The sequence below is a fragment of the Aedes albopictus genome, chromosome 1, assembly GCF_035046485.1.
Source record: "Aedes albopictus strain Foshan chromosome 1, AalbF5, whole genome shotgun sequence".
Classification (NCBI taxonomy): domain Eukaryota; kingdom Metazoa; phylum Arthropoda; class Insecta; order Diptera; family Culicidae; genus Aedes; species Aedes albopictus.
The window spans coordinates 115,793,542-115,811,023 of NC_085136.1; the positions used below are offsets into that span (position 1 = coordinate 115,793,542).

General features: G+C 41.3%; 1 protein-coding gene across 2 annotated transcripts in view; it reads left to right on the plus strand.

The window, feature by feature from the left end:
- Nucleotides 1–3,683: 3,683 nt before the first annotated feature.
- LOC115267198 (uncharacterized) overlaps nucleotides 3,684–17,482 on the plus strand; it is a 249,035-nt gene continuing 235,236 nt past the window's right edge. For both annotated transcript variants that reach the window (XM_062845249.1, XM_062845250.1), the window contains exon 1: nucleotides 3,684–4,225. In XM_062845249.1, the coding sequence (XP_062701233.1) occupies nucleotides 3,758–4,225 (468 nt within the window). In that variant the 5' untranslated portion in view covers nucleotides 3,684–3,757. The remainder of the gene's footprint in view (nucleotides 4,226–17,482) is intronic.

Sequence of the window (17,482 nt, forward strand, 5' to 3'; positions counted from 1 at the left end):
GCCTTAAAGAAAAGTTTTTAAAATCACTAGAACAAATTTTTGAAAAAAAATAGCAGGAGCAAGGACTCTTGGTAAATTTCAACACCCAATTACTGGTGTACTTTCTGGAGGAATCCGTGGATTGTTTTTGGAATAATTCCATAGAAGTTTACCACTTAAGAATCCTTAGACAAATTCATGGAGGGATCTCATAAGGAATTTTTGAGGAATCCACAGAGAAATTTCTAAATTAATCCCTGGAAGAATTTCAGAAGGAAGTTTTGTAGAAATTTTTGTAGAAAGATTTTCTAAAGAAATCCTAAAATAAAGTACTTTTGAATTCTTCGAGAATCTCTTAATGCATTTCTGAAGGAATGTAAACGAATTCTCAGGTTCCTGAAAAAAAAACTATCCCCCTTTAAAGGAAACACATGGAAGCTTTTTTAAAGGACTTTCTAGAGGTATTCCGTAGGAAATTCTTGAGGAATTTCTGAAGCGATGTTTGGAAGGATGTGCTAAAGAGCTTTCAAAAGAAACCCGTGAAAAATTTTCCGAAATTATTTCCTGGTAAATTTCTTACAGCGATCAATGAAGCAATATCGGTTGGAATCCAGGGAAGGTTTTGTAAAAAAGTTTCGCGAATTAGTTTCTAGGGTAATCTCATCTTTAGAAAACTTTGAAGAACATTCTTCTTAACATGTCCTAATAATATCAACAAAAGAATTCCTAATAGATTTTTCCAGAGGCGAATGCCGCATTGCGGTTAAGTCTCTTAAAACATAGATTTCCCAGCGAGATCTCCAAAAGCATTCGAGGTACAAGTGTAGAATTAGCTAAGGTTAAAATACACAGGAATAATAGTTAGAAGAAAAATATAAAAAACATTCATAGCAGAGTTTCTCAAATTTCCGTGGAAGATTTTTAGAATCTTTCGCTGGAAGAATTTCTGAAGGAATACTTGGATAAAGTTCTTGAAGATATGGAAAACTAAAGAAATCCCTGGAGAAAATTTCCGAATGAGTCTTAGATAGATTTTTTAAAAAATTCGTAGGGGAATTTCAGGAGGAATTTGTGGGGTAATCTTCGAATAAATTTCTTAGAATCACAATTAGCGTAGCTTTTAAAGAAATAGAAACTCGCTACAGTCTCCAGTTAGCCTAGTGGTTAAGGCTATGGATCGCCAATTCGGAGACGGCGGGTTCGATTCCCCTTCCGGTCCGGAAAGTTTTCTCGACTCTGTGGGCATAGAGTATCATTGTACTTGCCTCACAATGTACAAATTCATGCAATAGCAGGCAATGAAAGCCCTTCAATTAATAACTGTGGAAATGCTCAAAGAACACTAAGATGAAGCGAGGCAGGCCAAGTCCCAGTGCGGACATAGAGCCATATAGAAGAAGAAGAAGATACTTGCAACAGCGTCTATCAAGATCAGGAGACCTAAACGCTCAGGTAGTCCAGAAGAGGGAATTCAGAAAGACGATTACTAAAGTTCAGCGCGCACCAGCTGACGAACGAAAACGGCCCACGACTCATCGATTTCGTCGCCTCCAAACAGCTTGCCATGACGTATCACCTTCTCCCAACATAACCTCCCTTATCGATGCATCTGGAAATCATCACAGCAGGCAAAGTCGTAAATCGACCACGTTTGGCGCTTTTCCGACATTATCGACGTCAGGACCAATCGTAGCGCTAACATCGACTCTGACCAGTCTTGGTGATGGTCAAACTGCACCCAAAATGTGCTGTCATCAACAATGTACGGTACCGATGACCACCTAGAGCAACAGAAGCAACCGAATGTCGCCTCAGCATACGCGCAGAATCTCGAGGCAGCGTTGCCATACGAGGGCGAGCTCGATGTGCCCATTCTTGAGGACTGCTAGAGTGCAGTGAGAGCAGCCATCAACGACGTAAGCAAGATCACCTTCGGGTGGGTACGTTGATCGGAGTTGACGGAGCAAATAGTTCAATGAGGATGCAGAGCGATTTTGGTGGATAAGAACGTAGCGCGGGCCGTAATGCTGCAGTATGTAACTCGGCAGAACTTTGAAACGATGCGAACAGAAGCGGAAGCAACAGACTCGCCTTTCTCGGAAGATACGCCGTCTGGAAGAAGCGATGTGCGAAAAAAAGGCAATGATATGTCGGTCATAAGAAACACGGATATTCTACCAGAAACTCATCGCATCCCGCAACGGCTTGGTGCCGCGAGCCGAACTATGCAGGGATAAGGACGGGGACTTCTTGACGGACGGATGTGACGTGATCGAAACGTGCAAGCAGTACTTGAATGCGTACCAGAATGGCGTGAAGAACGTAGGAACGGGCAGACCAGGACGACGAAGGAAACGACGGGAATGATCCAACTCTCACGATGAGGGAGTTAAGGATGCCATTCACCAGCTCAAAACCAACAAAGCAGCTGGCAAGGATGGTATCGCAGCTAAACTCATCAAGAAAACTTGGCCACCTGTCTACACCGGTTGATAGTCAGGATCTGGGAAACCGAAAAGCTACCGGTGGAGTGTGAGGAAGGGGTAATCTTCCCCATTCACAAGAAAGGTGACCATTTGGAATGTAAGAACTTCAGAGCGATCACTATTTTGAATGCTGCCTACAAAGAAAGTGCTATCTAAGATCATCTTCCGTCGTCTGTCACCTAAAACGAATGAGTTTGTGGAAAGTTATCAAGTCTGCTTCATCGACGGCCGGTCGACAACGAACCAGATCTTCACCGTACGGCAAATCCTCCAGAAATGCCGTGAATACCAGGCACCAACGCATCACCTGTTCATCTACTTCAAGGCGGCATGCGACAGTATCGACCGCGCAGAGCTCTGGAGAATCATGGACGAAAACGGCTTTCCTGGGATGCTGACTAGACTGATTAAAGCAACGATGGGCGTTTTGCAAAACCGCGTAAGGGTTTCGGGTGAACTATCCAGTTCATTCGGATCTCACCGGGTACTGCGACAGGGTGACGGACTATCATGCTAACACTTCAACATCGCTCCGGAAGGTGAAATGTGACAAGCTGGGCTCAATAGCTGGGTTACGATTTTCACGAAATCCGGTCAATTTGTGTGTTTTGCTGACGACACGAACATTATCGTAAGAAAATTTTGATCGGTGGTAGATCTGTGCATCTACGCATGTCTCAATAGACGGGAATATTTACCCTTGAGGTAATGGAGGAATTCGTCTATCTCGGATCCTTACTGATGGCTGACAACAATTCAATGCTACGAGAAGTCACTATTTAATGGCTTTTCTATGGAATTACTATCCCTGTCTTACCGTTTCAATGCTTGTAATACATCTCCGGTGCACTGCAAGTAATAATAATGACAATGAAAATAATGTAGATGTTGTCGTTATTATTAGAATGGTTGTGTGAGGGTGAACCAAACTAGATTAGGCAGAGCTCATATTTTCCTATTACAATACTTGTTGATGTTTTGATACGTATTTGGACTTTCAGAAAAATATTTTAGAACTTGCATACATGTTATACTTTGATTATGTATTTGTATTACCTTAAATTGTATGGATTTGTTAGTTGTGTTGTGACCATTTTGATTTTGAAATTTGAATTCTTAAGTTTTCGATTGTTGATTTGCACTGTTTTCCTTATCTAAATATTTCTCTCAGTTATTAACTAATTTATTTTTCTATTCTTATCTTTTCCGCAGATACCCATTTTGAACTATACAACCAAGCAATGTCATAACACCATTGCCGCACGTAACCGAGAATCCCTCTAAAACCAAACATGTCCAGCAGCTCGAGTGGGCCTCCGCCCAATTCCGTACCACTGGTGCTGGGCGGTCATCACTTCAACACGACCTTAGGACGCCAGCAGCAACATCAGAAACATTCGCAACAACCCCAACAGCAACAGCATCAGCCGCCGCATCACATAGTGCCCGGTTCGCTGAACGTGGTCGCCGTAGCTGGCTTGGGAAATCCGCTCCCTCCGGGAGCGGCATCGTTCGTGCCACCATCTTCGATGATTCTTCCGTCGTCGTTATCAGGGGAAATCGGTAGTGTCAGTGGTGGAAATAGTGGCAACAATAATAATAATGGTGGGAATAGTGGAAGCAGTCTTAGTGGTTTGTCTGGTGGATGCGGGGCTAACCGCAATATTGTGTCCAGCCCGATCCAGGCTGGAAGTGGACCCTCCAAAGGACTGCTGAATGGACCCGGGAAGAACAACTGTTTTCTCAACTGTGCCGTACAGGTTAGTAGATTTTGTCTAATGCATATACTGAAATGCACTCACGGTGCACGACTTGGATGGTCTAGAGGTCATTCAAACTACTCTGGAATCGTTTTTTTTAAGATCCACAGGATTTTCCTTCATTTCTGTACATTCTATTCTTCATTACACCAACAAAGCTAGCCATGAAAATGTTTGACAATTCTCAGGTCATTTTGACAGACCACACACATGCATGAAAAAGACGGATCATATATTCTACTTTATCGATCATGTTGCCGTCCTTTTTATGCTCATGTTAAATCTGTCAAAATGACCTCAGAATTGTCAGTCATTTTGAGGTTAGGTTCGTTGGTGTAATAAAGAATTAAAGAAATTCAGTCACGTTGATGAACATTAGACCACGCAATATTTTGAGCAACTCGATACTGTGGTAATTGTACATTCCGTGAAATACAAACGGCCTCCAATACACTTTGAAGTTTGAGCTACAATATCTACATACTGTATCATGCTTTAGATGTGAAGAATGTTTGTGGAGTTTAGTCTATACCGGTGATGGAGCCTCAGTACATAACTATAACACTTTAGGTACATTCATGGGATACTCGAGGCTATCCAAACTATTCTGGAATCGGGACCTTCAATATCTACAGGTTCTACTCTTGTTTCTCTTCATTCAATCAGCATAATTCTTTCACGGTCGTGTCTGTTGAATCATATTTTAATACGAGTATCTCTATGTATTGCCTGTTGAGTGTGCAGTGGCATACAGATCGATCCCAATGTATTTCGGAGTATGGGTCGCAATATAAAAAGAAAAAAAAAACAAGGCTCAGAGTGCAATTGGATTTTTAAATTTTGAAAAATGTATTGATTTTTTGTTTTTATACGAAAGAACACCTTTTTCTGAGCCACTATGATTTTTTTTCAGATTTTTTGAATTTTATTTCGGTACCTGAAATCAATTTCAAAGAGATTTTTTGAAATCACCTTTTGACAGCTGGGCAACTGCTTGACACCTCCGCCCAGTACAAAATGCGACGAGGGGTGATTCGACTAATCGCTCCCATGCAAACTTCAAATTGATTTTTAAATAGGTTCCCGGGCGCCAAAATTCATGAAAATTTGGATTTCGGCTCAGTTTGGCATGCAGATGCAGAATACGGGATTATCTCAACATCGCGAAAGAAGCCAATTGGGTTCTTTATGGGTAGTCAGATGATTTCATAATCGGAATAGGACGTTTCAGGGAGGTTTCATATGCGTTTCGAAGATTATTAGCAAGTTTCAGAGGGGATTTTCGGTGGGTTTCAGAGATAGGTGTTTTCAGGGGCTACGGAGGTGCGTTACATTGCGTCTGAGGGGGTTTTAGGGGGATTTCTAGGACATTTCATGAAGTTTTAGAGAATTTCAGAAGGGGTTTCAGAGGCATTACATAGGCGTTTGCGAGGATTTCGTATGGTATCAGGTACGTTACATGGGGTCTCACGGAATTTCAGGGAGTTCTGGACGATTTTCAGTAGGTTACGCCTTGAAACGCCCCTAAAAGCCCACCTGAAACATCCGGGAATCCCTGAGCGGGGGGAAATCCCCTCAAAAGTCTAACTAAAGAAACTACCTTGGAACGTCCTGTAACTAGGTCACGAAATTCAAAAACTTCAAAAAATTCTTTAACAATTGTGGCTTGCAGTGCCCTATAGGCTGTGCCAATTCAATTGTTTGTAGTGAGCCCGAATTGTGAGATTCTGGGAAAGACATTTCGCTTTTTCACATGCATCCGGGATTTCTTCTAGAGTTCTGAGATTCCTCCAGGTATTGGTTCCAGCAGAGATGCCAGATTATTTTATCAAAAATCTGTATCAGCACAGATTTTTATGCATCGCCGTATTTGAGGGTATAATAGACACCAAGAGTCCTAGGTTTCATAAAAAAACTAAAAAAATGTACTATGTACTTTTTGACTGTTTTTAAGTACTGATTATTTATATTTATTTGTATATTTTCTTAAACATGTGTGAAAATCAACAAAATTTTATAAATCCTTTTGAATTTATTGAGTTTTCATTAAATTCATTAAAAATAACTTCAAATTTTATGCCATCTGGAGAGATCTGTATCACATTTTAAAAATCTGTATTTCTCTGTACTCTGTATCTTGTCTCTATAAAAGTTCACAAATCTGTATAATACTGAAAAACCAGTATATCTGGCATCTCTAGTTCCTCTAGTTCCTAATTCCTCCAGGAATTATTTCTGGTATTCCTCAAGGAGCTATTTCAGGGATTCTTCCAGGCGTTTCTTCTGCGATTCCTAATGAGATCCCAGGATCTCTTTCAGAAATTTCTCCAGAGATTCCTTCCGAAAATTTTCCAAGAATTCCTTTTGTAATACTTCCGAGACATCCGAGACTTCTTCAGGAATTTCTTCCAGAATACCTCCAGAAACTTCGTTCCGGGATTTCTCCATGAATTCAGTCCAAGATTCCTTCAGAATTTCGTTCCCAGATTCCTACAGGAATTCTTCCTAAGGTTCATCGTGTATTTTTTTCCATAGATTCCTCCAAGAGCTTCGGGATACCTCTAGGAATACCTTCTCGTAAGAAAATAAACTTTTAGAGGAGTCCTAGAAGGCACGGTAAAGGCTGGGTATGCTGCGCAATTCAGATCCCATTGTGATCCACTAGCCTCTGCCCAGCAACTCCTATCCCTACCTCCACGCGGTACCGGCCGGAAACTATGAGCAACCTTAGGGAAGATCGGGTAACCAACCCCGGTGGGAACTTTGGTCGTAGGCTGACAGGGAAGGGGGGGTTTGCTTCGGCAAACCTGAGCGTCTGTTCTCCAGGAGGAGCGGCTCACAACAGCGTCTGATCCCCATGTTAGGGGCGGTTGATCTACGTCCGAGTGCCAGGGAAGGACTCTAAGCTCAACTGTGCACTATGGTCCTCCGGAATGTAGGGGGTTGGTGTCAGGCCCTACGAGCCAGCCGTAAAAAACCATTGTAACGGAAAATCAGCAACAGAATAATACGAACCGAGACCAACGGCAACGACCCCAGCGAACAAAAAGGACTTGCGATTGGAAACTCGGTACGTGGAACTGCCGATCTCTCAACTTCATTGGGAGCACCCGCATACTCGCCAATCTACTGAAGGACCGCGGGTTCGGCATCGTAGCGCTGCAGGAGGTGTGTTGGACAGGATCCATGGTGCGAACGTTCAGAGGTAATCATAATTACTACCATCTACCAGAGCTGCGGCAACACACGCGAGCTGGGAACAGCTTTCATCGTGATGGGCGATATGCAGAGGCGCGTGATCGGTTGGTGGCCGATCGACGAAAGAATGTGCAGGTTGAGGATCAAGGGCCGATTCTTCAACTTCAGCATAATAAACGTGCACAGCCCACACTCCGGAAGTACTGATGATGACAAGGACGCATTTTACGCGCAGCTCGAGCGCGAGTACGATCGCTGCCCAAGCCACGACGTCAAGATCATCATAGGAGATTTAAACGCTCAGGTAGGCCAGGAGGAGGAATTCAGACCGACGATTGGTAAGTTCAGCGCCCACCAGCATACGAACGAAAACGGCCTACGACTCATTGATTTCGCCGCCTCCAAAAATATGGCCATACGTAGCACCTTTTTCCAACACAGCCTCCCTTATCGTTACACCTGGAGATCACCACAGCAGACGGAATCTCAAATCGACCACGTTCTGATTGACGGACGGCACTTCTCCGACATTATCGATGTCAGGACCTATCGTGGCGCCAACATCGACTCCGACCACTATCTGGTGATGGTCAAACTGCGCCCAAAACTCTCCGTCATCAACAATGTACGGTACCGGCGACCGCCACGGTACAACCTAGAGCGACTGAAGCAACCGGATGTCGCCTCAGCATACGCGCAGAATCTCGAGGCCGCGTTGCCAGACGAGGGCGAGCTCGATGAGGCCCCTCTAGAGGACTGCTGGAGTACAGTGAAAGCAGCCATCAACGACGCAGCCGAGAGCACCATCGGGTACGTGGAACGGAATCGACGGAACTAACGGTTCGACGAAGAGTGCAGAACGGTTTTGGAGGAGAAGAACGCAGCGAGGGCGGTAATGCTGCAGCAAGGGACTCGACAGCACGTGGAACGATACAAACAGAAGCGGAAACAGCAGACACGCCTCTTTCGGGAGAAAAAGCGCCGCCTGGAAGAAGCGGAGTGTGAAGAAATGGAACTGCTGTGCCGTTCCCAAGAAACACGGAAGTTCTATCAGAAGCTCAACGCATCCCGCAACGGCTTCGTGCCGCGAGCCGATATATGCAGGGATAAAGACGGAGGCCTCTTGACGGACGGACGTGAGGTGATCGAAAGGTGGAAGCAGCACTTCGATCAGCACCTGAACGGCGTGGAGAACGTAGGCACGGGAGCCCACGGCAACGGAAGAAACGACGACGCCAGTGCAGCGGAGGACGGAAATGAACCAACTCCCACGCTGAGGGAAGTTAAGGATGCCATTCACCAGCTCAAAACCAACAAAGCAGCTGGTAAGGATGGTATCGCAGCTGAACTCTTCAAGATGGGCCCAGAAAAGTTGGCCACCTGTCTGCATCGGCTCATAGTCAGGAACTGGGAAACCGAACAGCTACCGGAGGAGTGGAAGGAAGGGGTAATCTGCCCCATTCACAAGAAAGGCGACCATTTGGAATGTGAGAACTTCAGGGCGATCACTATTTTGAATGCTGCCTACAAAGTGCTATCCCAGATCATCTTCCGTCGTCTGTCACCTAAAACAAATGAGTTCGTGGGAAGTTATCAAGCCGGCTTCATCGACGGCCGGTCGACAACGGACCAGATCTTTACCGTACGGCAAATCCTCCAGAAATGCCGTGAATACCAGGTCCCAACGCATCACCTGTTCATCGACTTCAAAGCGGCATACGACAGTATCGACCGCGCAGAGCTATGGAGAATCATGGACGAAAACGGCTTTCCTGGGAAGCTGACTAGACTGATTAAAGCAACGATGGACGGTGTGCAAAACTGCGTAAGGGTTTCGGGTGAACTATCCAGTTCATTCGTATCTCGCCGGGGACTGCGACAAGGTGACGGACTCTCATGTCTACTCTTCAACATCGCTCTGGAAGGTGTGATGCGACGAGCCGGGCTCAACAGCCGGGGAACGATTTTCACAAAATCCGGTCAATTTGTGTGCTTTGCGGACGACATGGACATTATCGCTAGAACATTTGGAACGGTGGCAGAACTGTACACCCGCCTGAAACGCGAAGCAGCAAAGGTCGGACTGGTGGTGAATGCCTCAAAAACAAAGTACATGCTGGTAGGCGGAACCGAACACGACCGGATCCGTCTGGGTAGTAATGTTACGATAGACGGGGATACTTTCGAGGTGGTGGAGGAATTCGTCTACCTCGGATCCTTACTGACGGCTGACAACAACGTGAGCCGTGAAATTCGGAGGCGCATCATCAGCGGAAGTCGGGCCTACTACGGGCTCCAGAAGAAACTGCGGTCGAAAAAGATTCACCCACGCACCAAATGCACCATGTACAAAACGCTAATAAGACCGGTGATCCTCTACGGGCACGAGACATGGACCATGCTCGAGGAGGACCTACAAGCACTCGGAGTTTTCGAGCGACGCGTGCTAAGAACGATCTTCGGTGGTGTGCAGGAAAACGGTGTGTGGCGGAGAAGGATGAACCACGAGCTCGCTGCACTTTACGGCGAACCCAGCATCCAGAAGGTGGCCAAAGCCGGAAGGATACGGTGGGCAGGGCATGTTGCAAGAATGCCGGACAACAACCCTGCAAAGCTGGTGTTTGCAACTGATCCGGTTGGTACAAGAAGGCGTGGAGCGCAGAGAGCACGATGGGCGGACCAGGTGGAGCGTGACTTGGCGAGCATCGGGCGCGACCGAGGATGGAGAGCGGCAGCCACGAACCGTGTATTATGGAGAAATATTGTTGATTCAGTTTTATCTTGAATTTGATGCAATACTAAATAAATGAATGAGGAGTCCTAGAAGAAGCAACGTTCAAAAGATTTGGAAAATATCACGGTAATAATTTTTGCAAGAGAAAATACATATATAATTTTTCTATAACAAGATTTAACAAAATATGTAGATCGATTTAATTATATCTAGACCAGCTTAGATGGTTCTAAAAGATAACTCAAATAAAATCAATATAAATTCCCAGAGATAAGATGCATCTACAAAGCATCCCCAGAGCACTAAAAGATTTTTCCAATAATGATAGGATCCTGAACAAGCAAAATTACGAAATAAATAAATGGGCCCTTAGGCCATAAGTATTTTTTTAGCAATCTCGACGTTCTAGAAATAATATTCTTTAATTTGAAAACGAAATTTGAAATAAAAAATTGTGATTCGATAGTACGTATGGTTCCGGGTCATTTGGCCGAACACCATTTTGTTCGAAAGGGTCGTTTGGCCGAATGCCATTTGGCCGAATGCCGTTTGGCCGAAAAATGAATGATGAACTTAAGTGACCATGACATTGTTTCCCCTTTCAGTATATCTCAAAAGAACTGCCTATGATTCAAAGAAGGAAAAATCCCTGATAAAATATCGGCAGTTTCAACGCCAACTAATCCATGAATATAAAAACTAGAAAGAATAGCCTATGATTGAAAGAAGGAAATACTTCTTAGGATCATATTGGTAGTTAGAATGTCAGAACTTCCTCTGAATTAATTTGATTATTTTGATGATTCGAAAAAACGGCATTCGGCAAAACGAGCCTTTCGGCCAGATGATATTCGACCAAATGGCGTTCTGTCAAATGGCATTCGGCCAAATGCCCGGACACCAGTACGTACACTAAACGAAGCAGTGGTGTACGTACTATCGAGGTATGCCTGTACTCGAATTGTTCAACAATTGGCGAATCACCCGATATTTTTTATTTTAGTATTTTTCCTACAGTGTTTTTTTTTTCGTTTTAAATTTGTGTTCCTAATTCATTACTCCATTTTTCGGAATCGAACTCGCCATCGCGGATGGCAGCGGATGGATGATCTCAGCCTAATAATCGGCTCTCACGACGCATCAGTTTTGGGATCGATCGTTAATTTGTCAAAGATGAGTTCAGTTTGAATTGAAGCATATCATTTATTCGCTTGCCCTGCATTTAATTATGAAATTGTTTAACATAGCTTATGGTGGCGTTTTCGCCGAAGTCTTCCGAGACAATATAGGGAAAGAAGAGATAAAAGCCCCTAACGTAACCTGCTTACTACCATTCTCTTATCATCACATGTAACAGCGTTCTTGGTTGAACCTTGAATTCAACGTTGAACCCGCTATTCAAAGGAGCACAATCTTCCTCTGCTGCGCATTTGATTTTGATCCCTTTAGCATAGACCTTATCCGCCTGATTAGTTTCATCGGTAAACCATGTCTGATATTATCTGTTAATGGTGGAATCTGATCAAGAAAATAGGAACGCAACATACACTCAATATAGCATATTATGTCATTTTCCCCTACTGACTCACAATTATCCACAAAACTGAACTCGATTGTGGGGGACACACTGCAAGAGTCGACCCGACCCTTACGTACACCTCAAGAAAAAAAGAAGACGTGTATCAAGAAACCCTCGATTCCCACGGGTGGTAATTAAATAATAATGCATTCAACACTCTACGCTACCACCGTCTGCCAAGCCGTCCGTCGTCTTCACTGCCCATCGCCCACCGTCTTTGGTGAGCTTATACGTGAATACGTATATATTTCCTCGATTGAGAACTCAAGTGGTGCAGAGGTTGCGAGGGCGGTGTGGTGCTGGTGGATATTATGCATTTGAGCTTGACTGAACTCATTCGGCAAGGAAGCGAAGACGACGACGTCGAGTCATCGCTACCATAAATAAGATCGCCATCAGATGGCAGCAGCGGTAACGATCCGAGTAGGAGGGAATGGCATATCGATTATATAGTTATAATCTGGCCAACGGTGAACACCAGTTATTCATCAAGACCGTGCAGAGGGTGACGGATTCGATTCCCGATGAGCTCAGAGACTTTTGGGAATGGATATTTCTTTGACTTCTTTATGTATAGCGTATCTTCGTACCTGCCATACAATATGCACATGCAAAATGGTACCTAATCGGCAGAGAAAGTTCTCAGTTAATATCAGTGAAAGTGCTAATAGAACACTAAGGTGAGAAGCAGATCTTGTCTCAGTTGGGCCGTTAGGCCAAGAAGAAGCAGAAAATGATTTTTAGATGTCTGTTCCAATGAGAAAACATCACTTTAGGTGATTTTGATCTGCCTAACAGTCATAATAAGTTGGCCAACGAGTTCATTTCCTTAGCTCCAACGTTTCGATATCAATTTGGATCTTCGCCAGGTTAAAGGATTACTGGTGGATATTCAAAAAACAATCAACATATCGTGTTATCTACGATTCACAGTTGGGGAAGTTGATACTCTAAAACTACTATCCATACTCATTTACTGCCCTATGCTTTTGCCCATCGCTCATTATGGTCTGTTAATTAACTATGTAGATTCTTAGGGTGGAGGTCTGGCCAAATTTAGAAAAAAATATGGACAAAAATCTACGAGGGGCGAGTCTACTTATTAATGTTACATAATACATAATCTTCTCAGTGGATCGCTAGCCAAAACATTGCCTCCGTTTGTGAATTCCATCCCCTCGGGACAGCAACAAGCGTCACCCGTTGATGATCACCCAAGCGTGAATGCAGCGACGGACGAGGACAAGTGTTCTTTGGTAGCATTGACGACCCGGACGACGGCGCAACGCGGCGGCACACTTGACCGTCTGGTTAAAATAGGGCGATATATTAAGTGAGTGAGTGTAGATCGGATGGATGGCTGGATCTAGAACACTCGGAAGCGGCCCAAGCAAGTGTGACGACGACGATGGACGTGAACGGATCACCGCCGTTCTCATCGTGCCCGTAACTACTGCATAACACTATAGCAGAGAGGGGGTAAAATAAATATTCATAAATTTTACAAATAAAAGAAAGTTGAAGGAACTTCTTAAGTTGGTTCACTTTCTGGGTTTATTGGGTCGAGCTGCAGGTTCTCACCGCTTGATAGTGACTGCTGTTCGACCAAAGAGGCTCGATCTATAGCATGCCCGCAAATAAATATTAAATCATATTCAAGACTTGGGTTTATCACTTGTTTTAAGTTAGAGCATTGAAGCAGTTGGCAAATACTAAAGTGGAGTTGACTTACTAGCTGACTAGGTTGATTCAAATATCACGTAACGTTAAGGAAGGATCGAGGGGGTCTAGTCCTTCATACAAAATTACAAAACTTCGCATTAAAAAGTTGTTACGTGGGGCAGGTAGGGGGTCTTAAATTGTCCAATTTTTCGTTACGCAACATTTGAACGTTCCTCAACTGAGCTGAGTCATTTCAGTGAGGTGCACAGATTTTCAGTTTTCAATATTCGCATATGCTTCAGTTTCGAACGTGACAGTTGCTTTGTGAATCAATCGGTGTTTATTTTTCTCCAATAAACAAACAACCAAGTAAAGTGGCGCTGCAATCCCGTTGGACGTATATGAACATTGTTTAAAGCATCACGCAAGCAAAATAACAACAGATGGTTCTAGCGAGTAAGCATTCGAACAGAGTGTACAAACATGCATCCAATAATGGTAATAATGAATCAGTCATCATTTTAACCACTAACATTTCAATTTACCTATCATGCATGTTCTATGAGGTTTCCAGAGCTAAGACTTTTAATATTTTTCCATCGATCATAGCTTTTTTTAGTATTTTTCAAAAAATAAAAAAAATCAGAAAAAATATGAGACATAGTAAAATAGTTAGAAACATTTGATCATCCTAGGCTACTTAGCCAATTTTGAGGCTGGAAGTCAGCCTTCTACTGAAACATGATAAAAAATCGAAGAGTAAGGTTTTTGGAAAATTGAAGTTATGTGTATCTAACATAGATCCGCGATGAATATTACTCATAGTGATTTTTTTTAAGTGCTTCAAATATGGACCTCCCAGAGAACCATAGCACTATAGCAGCGTTTCTCAAACTATGGGATAATTTTAGGTTGGTCGCGAAAAATTCGAGCGACACTTGAAAATATTGCAAAATTAAGCAGTTAGAACTACTGAACAAAGTTCAGAATATCGTGAATCAGGCAGAAAATTTATGAATTTTGATAAGAAACAACTAAAATTTATATAAACTTTATTAAATACTAATAACGTACTAATAATGAAGTATACCATTATTTTTTTTATGAATTTTATTTACCTGAACTTTCACTGAAATCTGAGCATAGGTGACTCCAACAGAAGTTAGTGTCAATGAAGGATACGATTAATTTCAAGAGGTCTTATCTGACCATCCAGCAGTACTACAATGCACATTGGGTAAAATCAAGCCCAAAGGTGGAAACAATTAATAACTTTCTTAATACAAAACCCATGTGACCATCGATGGCTTATTCAAAAGCAAATTTTCTCAAGAATTAGTTGGTGGATGATTCATGTACGGGCAACTACTCTAAAGCGAGTTATAGAGCCCGTTTTACCCCAGTTCCCCCTAAAATTTTAGAATTTCTGCTATTTTACGACATTTGTTATGATTTTACTGATATTTTCGCTGGGATATCATCGCCCTAACTCTATTGAGTAACGTTATATACAAAAAGTCATTGAAATTTTGGAATTTTAAGGTATTGTGGGTTCAATTAGGCAATTGTATATTTTCAAGGTAAAAATTCATTTTTTATTTTTATAAATGATTTTTTACGTGACAATAACTAAATACCTAAATGATCGAATACACATGAAATAATTTCTGAAGAAACCATTTTTGCGAGTTTGATCTCAAAGTATTTGTAATATTTGAGTTTTCACGTATACAAATATAAGTAGTTTTCATCCTAATACCACCGATTCCAAACATTTCCAAACGATGAGCCATTGCTTATATATTCCAAAAATATCCTAAATGTTGTTTGCGCATAGCCTCATAGACGGGAGGTGGCGGTAGCATATAGTTTTAGAGCTTAGTTTACCCAAACTCCCCTATAAACTTGTTTTTTATTGTTTTTAAATTAAAACAACTTTAACTTGAAATTTCTATGCATGATGTTAGTTAATATTAATGAAGAGCCAACCAGTAAAATTTCTGCATCCTATGAAATTTGGAAATTTAGGGTACAATAGGGTTGAATGAAAAAAAAAAAACAAAAACAATCCAAAAGCTTGGATGACCATATAAGTTGACAAACAACTTGTTTAAAAGATAATGTCTATACGAGTTCTGATGGTGCACAGGTAGAGCACATATAGCTGGAGCGGTGAACTCGCGAGTATTCAGCAACATTTAGGATATTTTTGGAGTATATAAGCAATGGCTCATCGTTTGGAAATGTTTGGAATCGGTGGTATTAGGATGAGAACTACTCATATTTGTATGCGTGAAAACTCAAATATTACCAATACTTTGAGACCAAACTCGCAAAAAATGGTTTCTTCAGAAATAATCCATGTGTATTCGATCATTTAGGTATTAAGTTATTGTCACGTAAAAAATCATTAATAAAAATAAAAACCCGATTTAATCCACATATGGTGAACAGAACCTTTCTTACACTTATTAAAACTATTGTTGTATTATTTGTATTTAACATATTTATTTTGTGTGATGGACCAAAAGTTCTAGAAAATATTATGGATTTGGCATCTAGTGGATTGGTTTCCAAAATAGCATTATGGACCATGGACTAAACTACCAGAAATGCCAGACACCTTCTAGAATCTTGTGTGAAATTTATAAAAAAAAATAGCTTACTTATTCTGGAATATTGTATCTTTTGTTAACTGCCAAAAGATCTTGAATCGATTAACAAATGGATAAGAAAATCAGCGATATACACTTTGTCTAATAGCTATTAACACTTAAACTACCGAGGGGGTAAAAACTCCCGCGAACTACCAAGGGTCCAGAAAAAGTCGGAAGTCCAACTTTGACAAGGCATTTCTCGGCCGTTTTCCAACCGATTTCAAAACTTTTTTTTGCGATGGAACCGGACAGGTTTCAGGATCATCGTCCATTTAAAAAAATATAAAATAGATGCGTCTACCCAAAGTTATTAAGCAAAAGGCACTTCCTAGTTTTTTTGAGAGCGCATTTTTGCAATAAAACAAAATTTAAAGCGATGACATATGTTTTTTTCGACTTTAAATCATGCGTACAGCTGGAGTGAACATGTTTATGCAAAATTAGTGATTTTCCAGTACACTGATAATTTACCTTACTCAAAAAACTGCTGAAATACCCAATTTTTCACATAAAATAAGCAATAAATCAAAATTCAAAGCGATGACATAAAGTTTTTTTGGTCTTAAATTGTTCATAGGATTATACTCGACATTTTTGATGAACAATGAAAATGTTCTAATTACACTCTTATTTTGTTTTACCCGGAAAACTACGAAAATTCCATATTTTTTACACAAACTAGTCAACAAAACTAAATTTAAAACGATAACATGTAGTTTTTTAGCCTTGAAATGTTCGTAGCAGTTTGGAGTACATACTTGAAGAATAATAGTGATGTTTTCATAACACTCAAATTTTGATTCACTCAAAAATCATCGAAAGTACCACATTTTTCACGCAAAGTGCTTAAAAAAATAATGGCTCACAATGCAAAGTAGTTTTTTACCTTTAAATTATTCGTGAAAGCATATTGGACGTTCTTAATGAGTAATAGTGACGTTTTCATGACACACTTAATTTATTTTACTCGAAAAGCTACAAAAATATTATAAATCAATAAAACAAAACATGTAGTTGTATGGCCTTAAATTTCCCGTTACAATGTACTGAACCTGTTTTTGATAAAATGCTGATGTTTACATTACGCTAATATTTTGTTTTATAAAAAAATGTACGAAAGTACCACTAAAAAGCGAATAAGCTAAAATTTAAAGCAATGATATGTAGTTTTTCAACTTTGAATATATCGGAGTAGTTTAGTGTAAAAAGTACTAGACTTGTTTGATAAACAATTGTGATCTTTCAATTACAGTCGTTGTTTTCTAAATTCGTTTATAAAAAATCAAAAACAACTCCAATAAAGAGAACTTACTATGCGCAGCATATACATAGTCACATGTTGATGTACCGTAAAAAAATATATTTTTACACAGAAAATTATTTTTGATAGCTAAAAGCACTGAGATTTTCACTCAGGTGGAGTAAAT